The 20,331-nt window shown below is 57.0% G+C and overlaps 1 protein-coding gene across 24 annotated transcripts in view; it reads left to right on the top strand.

The window, feature by feature from the left end:
- The window catches only part of PLEKHA6 (pleckstrin homology domain containing A6), a 137,149-nt gene extending 116,818 nt beyond the window's left edge, over window positions 1-20,331 (top strand). For 12 of the 24 annotated variants that reach the window (XM_032466959.1, XM_032466956.1, XM_032466961.1 and 9 more), the window contains 16 exons: window positions 1,534-1,614; window positions 2,488-2,556; window positions 3,823-3,903; window positions 4,192-4,341; window positions 5,088-5,183; window positions 6,745-6,856; window positions 7,476-7,615; window positions 8,531-8,680; window positions 9,926-10,055; window positions 10,267-10,373; window positions 11,077-11,253; window positions 12,260-12,439; window positions 12,518-12,651; window positions 13,153-13,298; window positions 17,511-17,634; window positions 18,327-20,331. In XM_032466959.1, the coding sequence (XP_032322850.1) occupies window positions 1,534-1,614; window positions 2,488-2,556; window positions 3,823-3,903; window positions 4,192-4,341; window positions 5,088-5,183; window positions 6,745-6,856; window positions 7,476-7,615; window positions 8,531-8,680; window positions 9,926-10,055; window positions 10,267-10,373; window positions 11,077-11,253; window positions 12,260-12,439; window positions 12,518-12,651; window positions 13,153-13,298; window positions 17,511-17,626 (1,869 nt within the window). In that variant the 3' untranslated portion in view covers window positions 17,627-17,634; window positions 18,327-20,331. The remainder of the gene's footprint in view (window positions 1-1,533; window positions 1,615-2,487; window positions 2,557-3,822; window positions 3,904-4,191; window positions 4,342-5,087; window positions 5,184-6,744; window positions 6,857-7,475; window positions 7,616-8,530; window positions 8,681-9,925; window positions 10,056-10,266; window positions 10,374-11,076; window positions 11,254-12,259; window positions 12,440-12,517; window positions 12,652-13,152; window positions 13,299-17,510; window positions 17,635-18,326) is intronic. The other 12 variants (XM_032466955.1, XM_032466950.1, XM_032466949.1 and 9 more) reach the window with 9 other exon arrangements.

Here is a 20,331-nt window from a genome sequence, read left to right as displayed (position 1 = left end):
TGCACACGCCACACACAGGACACGGGCGTGACACACAGGCAGCAGACGTGGACACACACAGACACACATACCACATGCAATCACACCTACACCACACAGGCACACCCCACATACAATAAACACAATCTCAGTCACACACACACACATGTATGGGCTCTGAGAAGACAGAGACTGACTTGACTTCAGACCCTTACAAGAAAATGTCGACGGCCTGCTGACTTTTAGCCATTTTTACGAAGACTCAACCTCGTAGTATTGTTGCTCTTTTGAAAGCCTTTTAAATCACACTTTACATCTTGGAAAAACACTTCCAACTGGGCTAAAGAAGTAGAAAAAGCAGATCCGAGGAAAACGTTTTAATATGCTGTAGCCCTGTGAATGGGGGTGGGTGGTGACCGCCCGACCCTGTCCACGGCACGCAGAGGCCAGGCTGCCTGGGAGCTGCCGACCAAACGGGGTAAGAGGAAAATGTATGTGGGTCCAAGAAGGACTGGGAAGACAAGGGCAGAAAACATGGAGACCACTGAACTGTGACCCCAGAAGATCTGCCCTAAGGTGGCCCCCTCCCTTCCCTTACTCACTTCCCCTCCCCAAGAAGCTTCTCCTGCACGGCTCCCTTCTGTCTTCTGCTGCCTTCTCCTGGAGATCAACTGAGTTAAAGGGACATAGCCAAGGACACTCCGTACTACATTTATGTCTGAGGCTGTCTCACTGGAACCCGGGGAGGGGGGGGAACGATGGCATTTCTGGTTGGCTGGGTTGGGTCGTCCTCCCTCCCTCCCCCTCCCCCTCCCTCCCTCTTCCTTCTCACTCTTTTTTCATTTGGCAAATAGTGTTTCCCCCTCCATGTTCCTAATGATCCTTGAAGCACAAAGATAACCGGTTGGGAGAGCAGTGTCCCAGTATCTGGTGTCCCTTTAACACGGCTTGCTTGTTTTGGCTTCCTTATTTGCTACCCGGCGCCATCCAAGATCAGCCTGGATGCTACCAGCCCAGCTCTGGAAACCGTGTTTAGCGATCCTTTCTACTCTAGAGCAGAGGAGGGGCAGGGGGCAGGGACAGAGACCTGCCACCACCCATTGTGAAAGCCCGTCCAAAGCGCAGGCCCCAGGTTTCCTTTTTAAGCCGTTTCATTTAGTTCAGATTTGGGGCAATCAGCCTTTTCAACTGCCTTGTGTGGTCTTTGACCAAATCAGTGTGAGAAATTAGAGCTGGGCCAAGGGGCTGAGGCCCACCACACTCAGGCACCCTGGGGAAGTGTCACTGAGCCGGGGGCCTCTTCGGAGCAGAGAGCCAGAACACAGTAACCTTGCAGCTCCCTTCTGTGGCCTTTCCTCAAGGGCAGCTTCCGAGATGGAGTTCACACGCGGTGAGTGGCGGGCGGGGCCAGGCAGAGGGTGCTGGAGGCCTCAGCAGGAGCGGCCCTTTCCTGTCTCCTGGAAAGCAGAGCAGAGGCGCGCGTGGGGGAGCCGGCTCTCTGTGGGGCTGAGTTTGAGGCTGAGTTTGAGTCGTCCGTTCCTTCCTCTGCCGCAGATGAGTGAGAGTGAGACTCTCATCAGTATGGTGAACCACATGGTGGAAAACTCCTCCCCCAGGGCCCAGCTCTTCATGCAAGTAAGACCTCCGCCGGCAGCGCGGTCCCGTCCACACCATTTCAGCTGCTCCTGCATGGTCGGGTCATCCCTCGGGGACGGGGCTTGCTCCGCCCGCCTGCTCACCCGCCAGGCCTCATCTCCCAGCCTCAGCCTGGTCGCCCTCCTTTAATTCCACTGTGTCTCCTCCATTCTTCACGTTCATGAGTGAACCCAAGGCCCATTTCCCAAACCATCCAAACAGCCAGCACTGACATCTCATGCCGCGCCGGGGACTGCCAGTCTGCTTTAATGTCCAGGACTCCTGTCTCGTGTTTGGTTCAGGGCATGAGGGGTGTGTGTGGAACCATCCTGTGGCAAGGGTGTGTAGAATGTGCTGTGGTTGCTGCATGTGTCACCAAGGGCAGGCCGCCTTGGCTGGACCGAGAGGCCCTCCTGGTTTAGGCACCAGCCCTGTGACTGGCGCTCGGTGCACCAGGGCAGTTCTCAAACGCTTCCAATGCGCGTTGCGTCTTCCCAGGTCCTCCCCTCAGGAACGCAGGGACTTAACTGGTGTTCTCACGCTTGTTACCAGTAAGCCATCTGGGAGCCACAGCCCGGGCGTCCCTCCCGGCAGGAGACCCTAGGGCTCAGTCGGGAGAAGATACAAAACACGATTTACACGGCGTCTCTACCGTCAGAATCAGCCCAGGATGGTTGGGATGGAGCTTAGGCTCGGTGGTCCCACTTTCCAGCCAGGGGACAGAGAACTAGCTCAGCTCAGGTCCCCGAACATACGCTGCCTGAAGGGATGAACGGTGGTCTGCGGCAGGAGTGGAGCCAGGGTGGTGAACTCTCCCTCACCACACGCCCCTGTCCGTCCCCGGCTGCAGTAACCCGCCTCCTGTTCCTGCAGGTCCCTCCGTACCCAGAAGTGTTCCGGGACAGCCTCCACACCTACAAGTTAAACGAGCAAGACACAGATGTAAGAGCAGCTCTCCTGCTCCCCCTCTGCCCACTCCAGCCCCTCCCGCTGCCGCCGCCTCCTCACGCTCTGCTGGGGGAGCCTTTCCTCTGTCCATCTCTCTTCCTCCTGTGGCCCTTCGTACATTTGATTCATGTCCTCTCTCGCCGCAAAGACAACATTCTGCGTGTCCCTCCTCATGCCCCTCTTCTCCTCACCACTCACCCCTGCCTCCCACGATGGCCGTGTGTGTCTCCACTGACCTCGAGGCCCTCTTAGCCACAGCCCTGGTGTCTGCTGGTAACCGGAATGCAAAGCTTTGTCAGGAGGTAGAGCAGTCTGCTCGGTGCCCAGCCTGGTGTGGTCTCTGGGGCCCTGGAAAGCAGAGTAGGGCCCTGCCCGGCCCTCAGGGAGTTGCTGGGTAGCCGGAGAGGCCGGCAGCATCAGGTGGTTCGTATGCTGAGCAAACAGCAATAGGGTCTGCAGGAGTGCAGGGCAGTGCGACCTGTGGGCTGGTGGGCCAGGACAAAGCAGGTGGTATGTGAGCTGGGCCTTGAAGTAAAAGCTCCAGAGGACAAGACTTGGCTCAATAGAAAGGAGCTAAGTGGGTATTTGAGGAGTGGCCTGAATAAAGATGTGGACTCAGGAAAGCACAGGTCTTCCCAGAAGTTTGGCCTAACCTGCCTCTTCCCACTGGCCTGGCCTGGGTAGCAGATCTGTCCAACAGGCATGGGGGAGGCTCCATCCAGGCAAGGTCCACACCTCAGAGGGACCCCAGCATCAGCCATCCTGAGACTCTGGAGGTGGGAGGGGAGCACAGGGGCCTGTGGGACTGGGGGGCCAGTTTACATCATTCACTAGGTTTTCTAAGACTGCTGTTCAGAAACCCAGCCTACCTCTCCCATCCACACCCACCTAGAGGCCTAGGAAGCAAGGCCATGTTGTCTTCTCAGCCCCTTGTGAGCTGGAACCTCTGGAGGATGGGAGTGTAGGATCTTAATACCTGGCTCTTAGGCCTCTCCTCTCTCAAGCTGACTCACTTCCTCAGAGCATAAGCATGTCTTCTCTCCCAGTGGGTCTTTGGGGAGTCTCTCAAGGTGAAGACCATCTTCCTGTTTCCAGGAGCCTCCAAGGTCAAGGTGGAGGCCCGGGGTTCCTCACTCGGCACGGGTGAGGAGGTGGTATCCAGAGGCACGGCCCTGCTGACCCAGTTCCCGGGTCCCCATCAAACCATGTCCTTCACCCCTTCTCTCTCCCTCCCTTCCCCCCACCCCCTTGGGACCCCAGAAGCTGCTGGGCAAGTTGTGTGAGCAGAACAAGGTGGTGAGGGAGCAGGACCGGCTGGTGCAGCAGCTCCGAGCTGAGAAGGTGAGATCTGTGAGGTGGCCGTGAATGGGGGCACGTAAGGGGACTGGCCCGGAGAACGTGCGGGTTGCTGTCTCCATCCTGACTAAGCTGACGAAGCTTTGTCCTTTCTTAAGCTTCTGTCCTGCCCTTAGTTGGAAGTGCTGAAGGTCCTCTGGGGACCTGAGCTAGTGTGAGGACCACCTCCACTAAGCTGCCTGGCGGAACCCCTAAGGCTCAGGCCTCAGGTGCTCCAAGTCCCCGAGAGGAGATATCAGGGCTGCTCACAGCCATCTCCCTGCTGTTCTTCAGGAGAGCCTGGAAAGTGCCTTGATGGGGACCCACCAGGAGCTGGAGATGTTTGGAAGCCAGCCCGCCTACCCGGAGAAGCTGCTGCACAAGAAGGAGTCTCTGCAGAACCAGCTGATCAACATCCGGGTGGAGCTGTCGCAGGCCACTACGGTACCGGGGCCGGCTCTGTGCCCCCAGCCCCGGTCGGCGCTGGCGGGCAGCCACCCCTCCCAGGCTGTGCTCTCCTAACCCCGATTCTCCTCGGAGGGCACGGGCAGGGTGCCTCTCTGGGAGCGGTGTGACACTTAACGCTGCCTTGCAAAGGGGCAGCAAACACGCTGGCCTACTTGTCCCTGGGAGACTAGCTCGTTTCCCAAAAGCCGTCCCTGCAACGGGACTCGTTCAGCACAGTGCAAAGTTGAGGGGCACCTACTTCCTTGGCTGCTCTGACAGCTCTGCTGCCCACCTCCTCTTCTCTCCTGGGGAACCAGGGCACCGGCAACATGCTGCCCGGTTACCTCCCAGCGCGCGCAGGGCAGAGCCCCCAGCACAGACTACCTGGGGAATAGCTCTGGGGGCAGCAGCAAAGGCCGCAGGAAAACGTGGCGCAGAGAGGAGGAAGGTCTCTAACCTCCCAAGAGCAGCCACATCTGGCTCTTTCCTGCCTGCAGCATGGAGAGTCTTCTGTTTCCTCTCTTTAGCGTGCAGGGGGATGGGCTGTTGTGTCTCCTAGAAGGCCAGTGTTTTGCTGTCATCAGACTGTCTCCGCCCCGTGCCCTCTCCCGTACCTCTGTGTCCTCCTCCCCAGACCGGCCAGACCCCAGGTACCCGGGCCCCAGGCCCCGAGGCAGGACGAGGAGCTGGTTTGGCACTTGCAGCTTCTCAGTGAGCATCCCCCACACCCCCACACCCCGCAGGCCCTGGCGAACAGCACCGTGGAATACGAGGGCCTGGAGTCGGAGGTCTCCGCCCTGCATGACGAGCTCTGGGAGCAGCTCAGCTTGGACCTCCAGGTGAAGAGGGCCCCCAGGCAGGGGGGCTGCTGGGGGCCGCGGGCCCTCCTTTGTCCTTTTGGCCCAAAGGGACCAAAGGGGCTTGCTTTCTTGCTTTAGAGCTTTCAGAGACTTGAGACAAGGAGTTGGTCCCAAGACAAAAGACAAGGCTAGGGCCTCTTAAAATAGACTCTTTGAGTTCCAGGGTGAAGATAGTGTGGGATTCCCCTTTGGTTCCGTCAGATCACGGGGGAAGAGGGAAAGTCATGGCATGGGAGACTAGAAGTAAGGTGCTTTATGACTGAAAGGATTTAACAGCGGGATGGGCTGCTGTGCCTCCTAGGAGGCCTGTGCTGTCATCAGAGTGTTTCCGCCCCGTGCCCTCCTCTCCCTTCCCTCTGTGTCCTCCTCCCCAGACCTGCCAGACCCCAGGTAGAAATATAAATACAAATCTCCCTGGTGACATCAGAAGAGATCACAGTGTGGGGACGATCCACTGGGGGGGTTTTAGATGGGACAGAGGCCCTCCTTTCGGAGGTGGGTCAGAAACACTCTGCTTGGAGGCAGGAAGATGGACATTCTGGGGGCATTCTTCATCTTTTCCTCCCTCTGTCTTCTCTCCCTGGGCTCTGCCCTTTCTCCAGCTCCCTTGGCAAGCTCTGTCTCTCTGATGCAGTTAACACCCTGGTTTCCCCCATTTTCTTCCTGTTTCCGTCCTGGTAACAAAACCCACCACCAACCTGGCATCTGGTTAGGTGGGTGGGGAGAAGGGCCTCTGATCCAGGGACCCCAAATGCCACCTACGTCCATGGGCAAGCCTCACTGTCAACATGCACATTTTAGGAGGCAGGATAGTGTTGTGGTGAAGAGCACCAGCTCTTGAGCCAAACAGACCCCGAATCAGATGGTGGTCGCACTGCTTACTAACAGACAGCCCAGGGTGTGAGCCTCTGCACCTCTGAAGGGGGGCCAGCCGCTGCCCTTGCCTCGGAGACGTGTGCAGTGTGGCAGCCGCAGTGAGCTCGTGTCTGCAGGGCACTCAGCACAGGTGTGCGGTGGGGAGATGCTACATAAAACGTAGCTGTAATTTTTCAAAGAGTGGACACTGTAACTGAATAGAATTCATGTGCGTAGGTTGAGTGTAGGTATTACAAAAGGGCTATTTGGATGGAAAAAAAAGACAATAACTAGAAGCTCTCGCCCCTGGAAAATAGGTCACCATCAAGTGTCAACCCAGAGGGGCACTCACTCCAAGACCACCCTGAGCCCCCCTTGAGGGGTGGGGCACGGAATCAGAGGGGCAGGTCCTCACGCTCTTGATTCTGAAACCGCATGTTTACCCAGACGGGCTTTTTACTGTGATGACAAAGCCCTGTTCTCGGGCAATTCCAGAGCTCTGCTTCGTAGACGCTGAAGAGGCAGAGGCTGCCCCCGAGAAAGATAAATGTGTTGGAGGAACCAGTGGGGCAGGGTGTGTGTGTGCGCGCAGGCTCCTACCTACCGCTGGTCCAAACAGATGGGGGAGAAGGCTGGGGCGCTCCTTAGCAGTCACTTCCTTTGACCTGCTCTGTGGCTGTTTCAGAATGAGGTGCTCAGCCGCCAAATCCAGAAGGAGATCTGGAGGATCCAGGATGTGATGGAGGGGCTGAGGAAGAACAACCCCTCCCGGGGCACAGACACGGCCAAGCACAGAGGTGAGTGCTCCCTCCACCAGCCTCCTGGGCTTCTCTCCTCACCAGAAAAACTCCAGGCATCTCCGGCCTTCATCCCACACCTGCCAACTCACACCTCTCCCTCCAGGCCCTCGCACTGTACTCAGAGCCAGTCGGGGCCTTCTCGGGGCTCCAGAATTCTCCCCAGGGCCCTGGGATGGTAGGCAGGTAGGGCTCCCTGGTCTACAACCCCCCCGCCCCGTCCCAGAATATACCGATCAGAGATGCTGTCATCCTGAGTCTAGACTCCTTCCCAGAACAGGTCAAAGAGCATCTGCAGCTCACCAGGCCCTGAGCCCGGGGGCCCATTGGTGATGTGAGACCACTACCTGAGTATCTTCCTTCAGCCCTGGGACCCTGGGCTGGCTTTCGGTGACACCTGGAGGCAGTAGGGTCATTTACATCTGTCATCTTCCCCTGCCCAGCTCACCTCTCAACAGCCAGCCTGCCACCCAGCCCCTGTCTTAAGTTCCTTCAGCAGACCCAGGTGGCCCTGAGACACGAAGTCCTCCCCAGCCTCCCCCACCTGCAGAGCCCAGCCACACTCCAGGCCACACCACTTCCCTTTGCCTCACCTGTCTCCTCTTCTGCTTCCCCCAAGGAGGACTTGGCCCCTCAGCCACCTACAGCTCCAACAGCCCCGCCAGCCCTCTCAGCTCTGCCAGCCTCACCAGCCCCTTGAGCCCCTTTTCGCTGGTGTCTGGCTCTCAGGGGTCCCCCACCAAGCCTGGATCCAGTGAGGTAAGCGGAGATGATGGAGTAGAAGGTAGGTGGGGGAGGGAGGACCAGGTCCTCATTTGCCTGAAACTACGCAAATTCTGTGCCCATCTCTTCCCCGGAGGCCTCCACTCCTAGGGCTTTGTCTCCCAGCCTAAGGTGGCCATTCTCACTCCCAGTCTGGTGGCCTTCCCTCCAGCTTTCTCCTTTACCTGCTCTCGTCTCCAGCCGTCATCTTTGGTTGCCTTTCAGGGAAATCTCCTGGGTACCAGGCTGGTTAGCAAAGAGACCAAACACTTAACAGGAATTTAAGCCTAGATTTGTTCAGAGTTGGGGGAAGGTTGCGGGTCAGTGTGGGGAGCATTTTCCTAGTCAGTCAGCAAGTGTTTTCCAAGGCTATACTCTGGGCAAGGCATGGTGTAAGGCCCTCTTAGAAAGATGCCCGAGGGCCTTGACCCCACCCAGCGTCCAATGGGGACCAAGACCGATTCACAGTGAATAGCCCTCCTCTGGAACATGGTGGCCTAATTTCTCAATATTGAGCCATGTGGTTCAGATTGTAAATGCTCTGATGTTCCTTAAGCATTGGGACGGGTGGAGGAACCAGGGAAAGGGCATTACAGGCAGGAGAAATGGCAGAGCGAAGGTGCGGGGCTGGGATGTGCCCACTGGTCACAGGGAGGCGATGAGGAGAGAGCTCTGGAGAAAAACTGGGGACCGGTGCACAGGTGGGGGCTCAGCAGGGGAGGGCCTTGGAGGCCAGGCAGGGTTGGCTCTGGAGCTGGTGCTCCATCCAGGCCCAGGGGTGGGGGTCCGGTGGTGTGGGGGCCACCCCTGTCTCCAGCCACGTCGTCGTCTGCCTCCTGCTAATGCTCTTTTCTTCTGCTCTCACAGCGGCTGCTCTTGCTCTCCTAACGCTCTGGCTTCTCTCTGCCTCAGGAGCCCGGCCCACCGCGGCCTCCCCTCCCCAAAGCCTACGTCCCCTTGGAGTCTCCTCCCACCGTGCCTCCACTCCCTAGCGAGAGCCGCCTCTGGCCATACCCCACCTCCCCTTCCTGGCACCGCGGTGGCGAGACAGCCAGGGGTCAGGTACCCAGCACCCTTGGGTCCTGGAGGGCAGGGACGGAGGGAACAGGGCCAGGCAGGGGACCGAATCACTGTCCCCATTCCACTGTCCCCACAGCTTCTACTGGCCCTCTGTCCAGTTGGACTCTGGGATGAGGAAAGGGATGATTAAGACCCTCATACTGTCCCCTTTTCCCCCTTTTTGGCTTCCTGTGGACAGTGGCCACGTGGCAGCCCACGGCTGTGGGTGGTGGGTTGCGCCCCACCCCCTACCTGATGATGGAAAATCCAGTGACCACTCCCCCAAGCCCCTCCCGTGACATCCAGTCCCTTCCTGCTCTTGTCCACCTCAGACCCCAGACCTCCTGCTCTCTCTCTCCCCTTGTCTATGTCTCTGCCTTGTCTACATCCTCTGAGTGTAAGGATAGAGACCCTTTGCTCCCCACTTCTGTCTCCTTCTCTCACCTGGATCCCTGGGTAAGATCCAGGAGAAATGCGCAGTTAGGCTTGGAAGAGGTTGCATGGTGAGTAGAAAGAGGGCTAAAATTGGAAAACCCGTACTGTCATCCAAGCTCAGCCACTGGTAACATGCACAACCCTTGAGGGCCTGCCCACTGAGGTGCGCAGAGCAGGCAGGTACCGTCACCTCAGTTGTACAGACAGAGAAAGGTGGTAGGACTTACCGATGATCTGTAGTTGGGCTGGAGCTGAAGATTCTGACCTCTGGCCTTGTCTTCTCTCTGTGTTCCCCTCACTGAGACTCAGATTCTTCAGCTGCAGGAGAGGATGGTTCAGATGATGTCTGAGGTCCCTTTCTGGTCACATGATCCTGTGAACCTACAACCTAAATGCCCCTTTCCTTCCCCCAAAGCTCATCTGGTTCCTTTGCTCCAGTCTTAAGTGAGGTCCCAACAGAATTTTCAGAGATCCTTGTAGCCCCCTCCTCTGGCCATTCCTCCTCTGGCTCACAATCTGTGCTTCTGGTGTTTGCCAGGAGGGCTGGTCAAGCTGAGGGATGTCTCCAATGGGCCTCAGCTGAGGGGCTCCCTGGGGCCCCCAAGTCCTCATTCCTCCAGATGGCCCCACTTCCACCAGTCTTCAGGTGGCATGGCGGGAGGCTCCAGTGCCCACTCCCCAACTGGCATGCAGTTTCCCCGCCCCGTGTTTTTATAAGGGTTTGCTCTCCAGCCACTGCAAAAGAAACACCACGGGGGCCAAATTCTCAGTGGTCGTGCTAGCGTCACTCATCCTCTCATTCTTTCTTCCCAGCCCAAGGCAAGCTATGAGCCAAGCAAGAAAGACCCCCACCAGACATCACCCCTGGACACCACTAAAGACATCAGCCTTGTGCCCACCAGGCAAGAGGTGGAGGCAGAGAAGCAGGCAGCTCTCAACAAAGGTACCTCCCATCCCGTCCTCCCCTAGACATGAGGCTAAGGCTCAGAGAGGAGCCCAGAGAGGTGCTCATTCACGTCCGAAGAGGGGCTTCCCCACCTGAGGTCTTCCACCTCCACGCTGGGTGGGACTGAGCCTCTCCGAGAAGCAGGCGCCCCCGTGTCCCTGACTTCCTGCTCTTTGTGAGGCCCGCTGGCTACTGTGTCTCCCTGCAGTTGGCATTGTGCCCCCCCGGACAAAGTCACCCTCGGATGAAGAGGTGACCCCGTCAAGGGTGGTGAGGAGGACCACCAACATGCTCACCAATGGACTCTCCTCCCGGGTGAGTGCAGCCCGCGGGCCCGAGAGCCCCAGCTGGGCTGGGAGCCCGGGGGCCTCTGTGTGTCCACCCATCTGTCACTGTTCAAGAATCCCAGGGCTGGTGGAGGCAGGTGGGACAAGTGAAGGAGTTCTCCTTCAAGGAGACATGTCCAGGGACAAGGAAGATACACATAATAAAGGTTCGAGAATATTTAACAAAATGATGATAATGTGCTGGTGATGAAATACAAACGCAAAAGTCAGTGGTCGGAGTCAAACGTGCTGACCCGAGGCACTGGGGTGGTTTCCTGGGGTTGCTAGGAAGTTAACGAAACATCGCAGACTTGGTGACTTAAAACAACAGAAGGTTATTGGCTCACCGGTGTGGAGGCCAAAGTCCAGATCCAGACATCACCTTCTACTCTTACGTGTCTTCTTTTTTTTCTGTTTCGTATAAGGACCCCCATCATTCACTTTAGGGCTCACCCTAATTCAGGATGATCTTATCTTGGGATCCTTAACTTAACTCCGTCTGCAAAGACCCTATTTCCAAAGGTCACATTCACAGGTACTGCGGTTAGGACTTGGGCGTACCTTTTGGGGTCCACTCTTCAGCCCATCACAGGCAGGCTTCCCAGAGAAGGGCAATGTTAAGGGATGAGGGCTGATGAAAAGCTGGGTGTGGGGGCTGAGGCACCCAGTAGAGCCCCGTTCTCCCGCTGCAGCAGGAGCGCCCCAAGAGTGCTGTGTTTCCTGGCGAGGGCAAGGTCAAGATGAGTGTGGAGGAGCAGATCGACCGCATGCGGAGGCACCAGAGCGGCTCCATGAAGGATAAACGGAGGAGCCTGCAGCTCCCAGCCAGCCCGGCCCCCGACCCCAGCACCCGGCCCGCCTACAAAGTGGTAACGTCCTCCCAGCCCCCACAGGCATGCCCGGCTTCTGCAGGCTCCCGGGGTGTGGCCAGCCTGGGAGGGGTGGCGGGGAGGGAAGAGGTCTTTGGGAGGGAGGGGCTGGGGAGGACCCAAGCTGGGAACCTGGGAGACCTGGGGGAGGCTTCTCCCCGCTGACGGGAAGAGACACCTGCAACAAGTGTTTCCTTTTTTGTGTTTCAAGAATAATAACTCGCTAAAAGGAATGCCTTGATTATTTTGGTTGAAATGAGTTATACAAAATTCAGTTAATAGAAGACAGTGCAAAGTCTACCACCAGAAGTAGCCTTCACTTGTACATGTTTCTAGAGCATTTTCTATGTGCCTAGCGCTGGGCTGGGTTACCGAAGGTGACCGTAATCTCACCATCACGTGGCGCAGTACCATTCACAGTCCCTGTCACATTCTCCCGTTTGGTCTTTCAAGGATGCTGGGTTAGGAAGTATTCTCCCTATTTTAGAGATAGGGAAACAAAGTCATGAGAAATTAAGCGCATTCTGGGCCACAAAGCTATTGAATGCAGATACCCAAGGCATCTGCCTAGTTTTTCTTTCCACTAAATTTCAGCAATACAGAAAAGTTACAACCCGTAAGTCCTGCCTTCAAGCAGGTTACGTTCTAGTTGGTGGACTGGAATTTCTATCATATGGAAAGATTAGACATCAGTGTAAGACATACTGGTTCAACTGCCCAAAATCTGTGGCACCGAGTGTGAACACGGGCACAGCAGGGAGGGGAGTGCCGAGTGGGAGATTGAGGGGAGCTCACCCCCGGGCCCCAGTAGGTGAGCAGGCTTTGGACAAGCAGCGTGGAAGGAATAGGTCTGCGGCGGGGGCAGTGGGGACAGTGGATGCTGTCCAGGTCAGGCGTGCTGGGCAGGGACATGGAGGACCCAGGTGTGGTAAGGGTTGCCTGGAGGCATGGGGAACAGTGGAGGTGCTGCTGGCAGTGGGACAAAGGCCCTGCGTGGTCATGACAGGCCCGCCCCCAGGTGCGCCGTCACCGCAGCATCCATGAGGTGGACATCTCCAACCTGGAGGCAGCTCTGCGGGCAGAGGAGCCTGGCGGGCAGGCCTACGAGACACCGCGGGAGGAAATTGCCCGGCTTCGCAAAATGGAGCTGGAGCCCCAGCACTATGATGTGGACATCAGTAAGGAGGTGAGTGGGGTCCAGGAGGGGCAGGGGGGGGAGAGACCCTGGGAGGGGATGCAGGCGGTGACCCTGGTCCCTCCGCAGCTCTCCACCCCCGACAAAGTCCTCATCCCTGAACGGTACATCGACCTGGAGCCTGACACTCCCCTGAGCCCAGAGGAGCTGAAGGAGAAGCAGAAGAAGGTGGAGAGGATCAAGACGCTCATTGCCAAGTCCAGGTAACATTCCTTGGTGAACCTCCACTTCCTCTGCCCACCTTGGCACCCAGTGCCACTGAGTCCAGCACCCGGACCCGTGTGCTTGGGGGCCCTGAGCCTCCCCAGCAGAGAGCAACAGGAAACAGCGGCTCCAGGCAGCGGACTGGGCCCAGGCACACGGCAGGGCCAGGGACCCAGCCGTCGGTGCTAAAAAGACCTACTGGCTGGAGCACAGCTGTCACCAGCACACACCGACGGGCTGCTCTCTGGGGCCTTCTTTCCCCCTGCAAGGCTGCCCTAAATGTTCACTTGAACTTTCTAATTCATTTTAAAATGTTGCAGGTAGGGTCCCAACATGTGTTCTGCCAGGGTCCCACTCACCCCTGGGGACAGCCTTGCTGGGACCTGGAGTCTACACATTCACAGGGCCCTGGCCCCTCCGCCAACCTCAGTCTGCAGGCCCCCCGAGCCTGTCGGACCATCCTGTCGCCACTCCATGTCTGTGTGTCTGTGCCTCTTCAGTATGCAGAACGTGGTGCCCATCGGCGAGGGGGACCTTGTGGACGTGCCCCAGGACTCAGAGAGCCAGCTGCAGGAGCAGGAGAAGCGGATTGAAATCTCCTGTGCCCTGGCGACCGAGGCCTCCCGCCGGGGCCGCATGCTGTCTGGTGAGAGGGGCTGGGCCTCGCTCCGCCAGGGAGACCGGCTGGCCAGGTGTAGGGAGGAGGCCCAGCGTGGCAAGGGGGCCGGGACCAGAGAGGTGCAGGGCCAGAGAGATGTTCCTCCAGGGCAGGCTGAGCATTTACTGAGCACCAGGCACTGTGCGAGGCTCAGGGGGGTGCAAAGGGGCCAGAGTTGCTGGCACCCAGGAGCTCAGAGCCGTGATGACCCGTCTAACTGTTTTATGGAGGAGTGGCCAGAGGCCATGTGGGGAGCTCAGGGAGCCATCCTACCCGGGCAGGTCCAGGAGGGGCCCAGAGAAAAGGTGATAACCGAACTCGACTGGGAAAGACAGAAGTATTTGCCCGTGGGGGGTGAGGGCCAGCTATGCCAGGGTTTTCTTCCACTTCCCATTCTTGGGAATGCAAATAAGAGATACTAAAAAGGGAAAATGAAACGGGCAGCCAGTCACCACCTTGGCTACTGACCCACACCCACTTTTCTGCTAAGCAGGATGAGTATGAGGAACCGACTTCACACTGATACCAAGGCTAGTGGATCTGAGTAGACACTACGGGGCTGCAGTCAAGCGGATTAACTTACCCCCCCCCCAGCCTGAGGGGAAGCACCCCGGAGTAGAGGAGAATGTGTGACGGGGGAGAATGGAAGAGACTGAGTAAACGGGAGGGTCGAGGTGGAGGAAGGACAGCGATTAAGTCTGAAGCCTGGGAGACAGAACACTCCCTCCTCCTCAGCCTGGAAGGCGCTGAGGGTCGAGCGGGGCAGAGGTCGGTTGTGCTGGTCACAGTGATGGTAGCCTGGACCCAGATCAGGCAGCGAGCAGATTAGGGTGGTGGCTGGGCGCACGGTGCAGGGAATGGCGTTTCACGCTGGTGACTTGGGGTAGGGGGGGAGTTGTTGAATTCTGGCTCTCTGAGGTTCTATTCCCTCACCTGTCAAATTTGAATCAAAATATCTGTCTGGTGGTGCGAGCATCAGAAACAGCGCGTGCTAAGCACCTAGCACCGTACCGGGCGCCAGGAACTGCTCAGGAACTGCTAGTCCTGTAGAAGGAGTGGCAGTGATGCTGGTGCTGGTGGTAGAACTAGTTGAAACAGCAACAGCTGAAGGAGAAACAGGAACCTTTGGTGGATTTTCTAGCTATTTGAAATATGGATATTTCCAGAAACCAGAGGGTTTCAGGCTACAACAAAGGGGAGTTAAGTAAGCCTTAAGGAAGAAACTCGTAGCAGTTAAGGTGGCGTGGATGTTGGAACGGGTGGCCAGGGAAATCCCTTGGAGATGGATCAGAAACAGGCTGTCAGTTGAGCTGGAGTTGAGGGCACGAGAAGGGATGGGCTTCAGGGAGCCCCATCCTGCAGCCAAAAGGCAGCAGAACCAGTTTGGCTGCAAGGAGGCCTCTGTCAACCATCCTGTAGTTTGGCTGCAAAATGAACCGTCCAAAGATCAAATTCCACATGCCCTGGGCAAAAGGCAACTTCCTGTTTTAAGAGTTAGAGCTTACAGCACTGTTAGAACTCCCCTCTGCCCTTGCCCTAGCCCCTGGCTCTCTGCTGCAGCTCCCCCACCAAAGGTGCCGCGAAAACAAAACCCACCCCAGCTTATCAGAGTTCCCCGCCTCGATATACACGGGCTTACATTTCAGGGTCTGTGTGCTGAAAGCAAACGGTCACCTTGCTTTTGCCAAAACCCCAACTATTTAAAAAATGACTGTGGCAGGGCTAGACCTCGGACTTCGCCCACTGTCCTGACCGCCCCTGGCCTGTGGCCCAGATTCCCAGAGCCACAGCTCCGCCAGGCACAGCAAGCATTGTTCCCGGGCTCACGCAGGTGGGCCTGGGCCCTGTGTGTGTGCGCGCGTGTGCGGGTGCCGCGGGCACGGACACCCTGTGGTGCCCAGGTGTGGGGGTGTGGCCCGGATGCTGCGGTCGGGGACAGGGTTGTATACCTGGTGTGTGTGGTATGTGGGAAAATGCGGCCGCTTTAAGTTTGTGTGGTGTGACGTCATGTGCAGTGATACTGGTTATAGGTACGCGCGCGTGTGTGTGTGTTCATGTGTGTGGTGTGTGAGTGGAGGGAATGTCTGAGTACAAATTTGGAAGCAAGTATGTATAAACATAAGCGTGTGCAAAATGTCTACGGGTGTTGTGTGGAGACCCATTCGTGAGTGCAGGTGGTGTCTAGGGAGCTGCTGGGGTGTAGATCTGTGTGTGTGTGGGTGGAGGCAGTGCTTATGAATGCACGGACATACGTGTGATCGGGTTTCTTTGTAGTGTGGGGAATGATTTGACATATTTGTGTGTATGCTGTGTGGAATGTACGTATTGCACGTTTGTTGTGACCGACTATGTACGCATGCAGATGCGCTGATGCTTGTGAACACACAGCTGTAATGCCACACCTGTCCATACCTGTCTGCTGCACGTGTGAGTGCATATTTTGATGGATATGTTCCTCGTGTGGATTTAGTATTTTTCTACCTTCCTAAAGAGGCTGTATTTAGCATAATCTTTCTGGCTCTCGCTCACATAGTATCGTAATAAACTTCCTTATTTTGCTGACCTCTGTGGAAGGGACGCCCTCGGGGGCTGTAATCGGCACCTGGTCTGTTTGTGGCCCTTCTAAATGCTCTCAAACGTTTAAAATTATTGTGTCTACTCTTCACAAAAGATTTTCTCTCTTCAGTTGTGCCTCTTTCAAATGTCAGTGGGTCTCTCAATTCCTCTCTCTCTCTCCTCATTTTCCTGTTTCTCAGCTCTTCTGGGCTAGAAACCCGACAAGTTGGCACCTATTAGAATTGTGTATAAATAAGAGTAACTGGACTTCATGGAGCTCTTCTATGAATGAACTGGAAGAGTAATTGGAATTACTCATCTACGTTGTAACACCTACTTAGCTTCCTTGAGCTATTCCTTCCTTAGGTTTTGATTTGGGGGCTGTTTTAGAAGCTGAAATTGCCAGACAATTAACCATTGAATCTGTCAGATGGACAGGCACATGAATGTGTGTTCTGAAAGCATTTGTGGATGTGCTTGTATGGGTAGTGACAAATGCGTTGAGTCGTGTGCCAGGGCACAGGTTCAGAAGTGCCCATATGCACACGGATCCGAGTCGTGTGCAGCGTAAAGGTGCGGTGTTGCCAGGTCCCGCGCACAGACCATGGGTCTTGTCCTGTCGGGGAGAGCGCTGCGTGTCTTATGTACGTCTGCGGATGTGCTTAGACATGCAACAGGAGCTGCACCTGCCCTTTCTCTTGCGCAGAGGCCAGGGAAGGTGATGAGGATGAGGTCCGGGGTAAGGTGGGAAGCAAGGGACTGGGAAGGTCAATGCCAGGACCCCTGTCTTGGAGGAAACGCAGTGTGACGCTGGCTGAGGCCTGGTTCTGCTCTGAGCCCGCGTGAGGACATTCTCTCTCAGCTGCCCCACGGGCGCACGAGCGTCCGGAGAACTGTGCAGAGCTGCCCCTGGCGACACCCCTCCCCCTTTCATCGCCCTTCACTTTGCTGTTCTCAACATGGAATAATAATGATGACAGAGTAAAATCTCATTCATTCGAATGTCACCACCTTAAGGCTTATAACGATGTTTCGGGGCAGACTGAAGTTTGCCTTTCCTGGATTGATGAAAAGAGGTCTCAAGTGGCAGTGGGGAACTGTTTCTGAACCCTCCAGCCTAAGTTAACCGACTGGCTGCAAGCCTGTCAGAAGCCTCCTTTGCCATGGAATTGATCAACACGGTGATCACTTCACTTGGAATGAGTCACTGAAGGGGGGGCCCAATGACTTGGATGTGTGTGATTTTACTGCACTATTCATCATTACCATTGGCAGTATCACTGTCTGTAGCGCCATCCCTCACCCTCTCCCACAGTAGCGGAGAGGGATGTGCCCCTCCCCGTCACATGGTTGGAAGGGGAGCCCTAGGCTCAGAGGGGCCCGGCCTCGCCCACAGTCACACTGGTTCTCAGCAGAGCCTGGATTCGGCCAGGTCTCCCCTGGGGCCCATGCTCTCCTCCATGGCGCCCCCGAAACCAGCTTCAGCTTGAGCAAGTTCCCAAGCTCAGCTCTCCTCTCTGCTTGCCTCCCGCCTGGCTCCCCGCGCACACTGGAGGAGGGCCTCGCTTGCTCTGGGCGCCCAGCCTCCTCCCTCCTCCCGCCCCCACCGCCCCTATTCACTTCCCTGTTCATTTCTGTTTCCAGTGCAATGTGCCACCCCAAGCCCTCCCACCTCCCCTGCCTCCCCGGCTCCACCAGCCAACCCCCTATCGTCTGAATCCCCACGGGGCGCCGACAGCAGCCATGCCATGCGGGTCTGAGCTCTGACGTAAGCACTCTTCTACTGTACTTCATCCACCCCAGGGAACCCTAGGGAACGGGACCCCTTCCCTCACTCACCCCCGTCGAGCCACGTGCACCCTCTCATTCTGTCCGGCATTGCTTCTCCCCCAGCGCCCCTTGCTGCTCTTCCCCTTCCATCCGTCTGCTTGAGCCCGCCAGCATCCCCATGCAGTGCTGGGCTAGAGCCCGCTGGCAGGGCCGCTTCTTGGATGCTGCAATGCCCGTGGGCTTTGCTTCTCCAGAAGCAGACAGGGAGCAGAGCTGAGGCCTCTCCTGCCTGCTGCCGGAGGGTCTCCCAACACCCCGCCCCTGCACCTCCTGTCGGCCAACAAGCCTTCTGTCTGTTGAGACACACAGCAGTCCTGCCTCAGAAGCCCCCAGAAGCAGCTTCTCCCAGATCTGATTTCTCCCAGATCACGCCCAGCTTTTAGCATAAGTTAAAATAGCGTTGGACAGCTCTAGGCCGAGGCTGTGTCCCTTCACCCTTAGCAAGCAGCCTCTCGCCCTCAGGCAAGTGACCAAGAATTGACTCCTATTTGTTTGCGCCCCTCTCTCAGGGTCGAGGGGGTGGGCGGTTTCCACAAGGTGTTGGCAGGACGAAGCTTCTCTCAGGGAGGATGGGCCGGAGCCTCTCCCCTACTCTGTGCAGCGCCTCTCACCAGTATCTTTCTTCTCCAGTGCAAGCCCTGGCTGAGGCCAACGCCATGAAGCTCCACAGAGCCACGTTCTGAAGCCCACCTCTGCCCACCTGAGGTCCTGGCTCCGCACCCTGGCCCCCCGGCCTCCCTGCCCCTGCGCTCCCATGGGAGTGCCGCAGGGAGCCAGGCTAGGAGCACGGGCACCTCAGTGCCCACACACCCACGGTGCCCGGCCCGAAGCCCTCGCTACTCAGACGGTGGTCCTCGGCCAGGGCGTGAGATGGCGGGGTGAGCAGCGCCATCCTGTCTGATGCCCACGGCACAGGGAGCCCAGGCCTGCCTCTGGCTGTGGTTGTGATGGCCCTGCTGGAACATTCCCTGATGGAGGAGATGCTCTGATGGGGAACAGACCCTGGGCTCTCTTAGGTTAGGACTCCTCCCGACGCTGAGGACAGCACCTGCCATCATCCCCGCCCCCGTCAACCCGCCCTGCTGCCCCAGCTGTCCCCAGGGTCTTGGCGCATCTCTGCTGACGGGTGCTCCTTTGGGGTCCAGTGGAGACTGACCACCTTGCCTGAGCCAAAGACAAGATGACGAGAGATGGGGAGAGGCTCCTGGGCTCCCAGAGGACAGTGCTGGCTGTGGAGAGAGAGCGGCAGGTCTGTGCAGTGTCTGAGGGCAGGTTGAGAAGAGGGAGCAGAGCGAGAGGGCGAGATCTCAGGAAAGTGGGAGGAAAGGGAGGCAGCAGGACGCATGCACGAGGAGGAGGAGGAGAAGGAGGAGGAGGAGGATAAGGATGGAGATGAGAAGGGGCATGGGACTGGTTTTCCCAGGATGGAGCCTTAGGCTGGTACCGAGTACAGTGCTAGGCTGTCAGCTCTGCTCCTCCCACCTCGTCCCCAGGATCAGCGGGGCTGCCAGCAGGAGGACCCCACAGTGCCGCGGGGATGGAGGTGTGAGCTGAGGGGCTGGGGGCAGCAGCCTGGGAGACGGCTCTTTCTAGGTCTGGGCCTGATGCCGGCCTCCCCATCCCAGGGTCAGGAGCAGAGCGAAGGACCTGTCTTAAGGAGGATGTGGTCAGCCTTGGGGCCTTTCCTAACCATTTCTGTGACATTATCTTGTCTCCTTCCCCCTGGAATGTGCTGTGGGCCAGCTGGGAGTGGGTCCCGGGGAAAGGGAATGTGGCCAGTTTCTGGGGCCCTCCCCTGCATCCCAGGAATCCCAGATGAGGACAAACTGAGGCTGTAAGGCAGGTGTCCCTTCTAGCGTGGCGCTCTCACAGCCCACCCCCACCAGAGGGCCAGTGGTGGAGAGACAGAAGCAAAGCCCATTCTTCTTGGCCCCGCCCACCTCGAGAGGAATGTAGCCAGAGAGGATGGATGAGAATGAAGCTGAACAGCCTCGGCCCCTAGGCCTTCTCTTTGCCAGAGTTGCTGCCCAGAGACTTCAGCTCGACCTCCAGCGGCCCCAAGAACGACTACTTTATCTTCCACCAGTTCCCCTCCACTCCTCCATGACTGGGACAGTTACTGGTTCATATGCAAGTAAAGATGACACGTCATTCAACAAGTATTTATTGAGCACCTTTTATGTACCAGGCGCTGTTCTAGGTGCTGAGGATAGTCTCATGCTTCTGAGGGATTCCAGATGGAGGGGATTCCACTTACCTTCATTTCTGGCAGGTTTTTTGAACATGACCCTTGGCTGCATCTCCCATCTTTAGCACAGTTCAAGCCCCCCAAACTTGCCCTTTCTCCCCCACAGACCGGAAGGTGGGGTTGGCTCCCAGGTAACCCTCTCTCCCTTCTCCATCTCTCGCATCTTCTCCATCCATAAGAAACAGATGTTTTGGGGCTTCCCATGCCTTCCCCTTTTTGGTCTGTCTCTTTTTTTTTTTTTTTAAAGTGATTATTTTTTGAAATACATGTGAAATACCAAGGATTAATGTCCACTCCTCTGCCACCTCTCTCTCACCTCTTATTTCATAAAGCTGGCTCTTTATGTTGCTTTACATGCCTTAATATATGTTTTGTGAAGATTATACA

The sequence above is a fragment of the Camelus ferus genome, chromosome 23, assembly GCF_009834535.1.
Source record: "Camelus ferus isolate YT-003-E chromosome 23, BCGSAC_Cfer_1.0, whole genome shotgun sequence".
In the NCBI taxonomy this organism is placed as follows: domain Eukaryota; kingdom Metazoa; phylum Chordata; class Mammalia; order Artiodactyla; family Camelidae; genus Camelus; species Camelus ferus.
The sequence above is the reverse complement of the archived record's forward strand: the minus strand, read 5'-3'. Positions and strand labels throughout refer to the sequence as shown.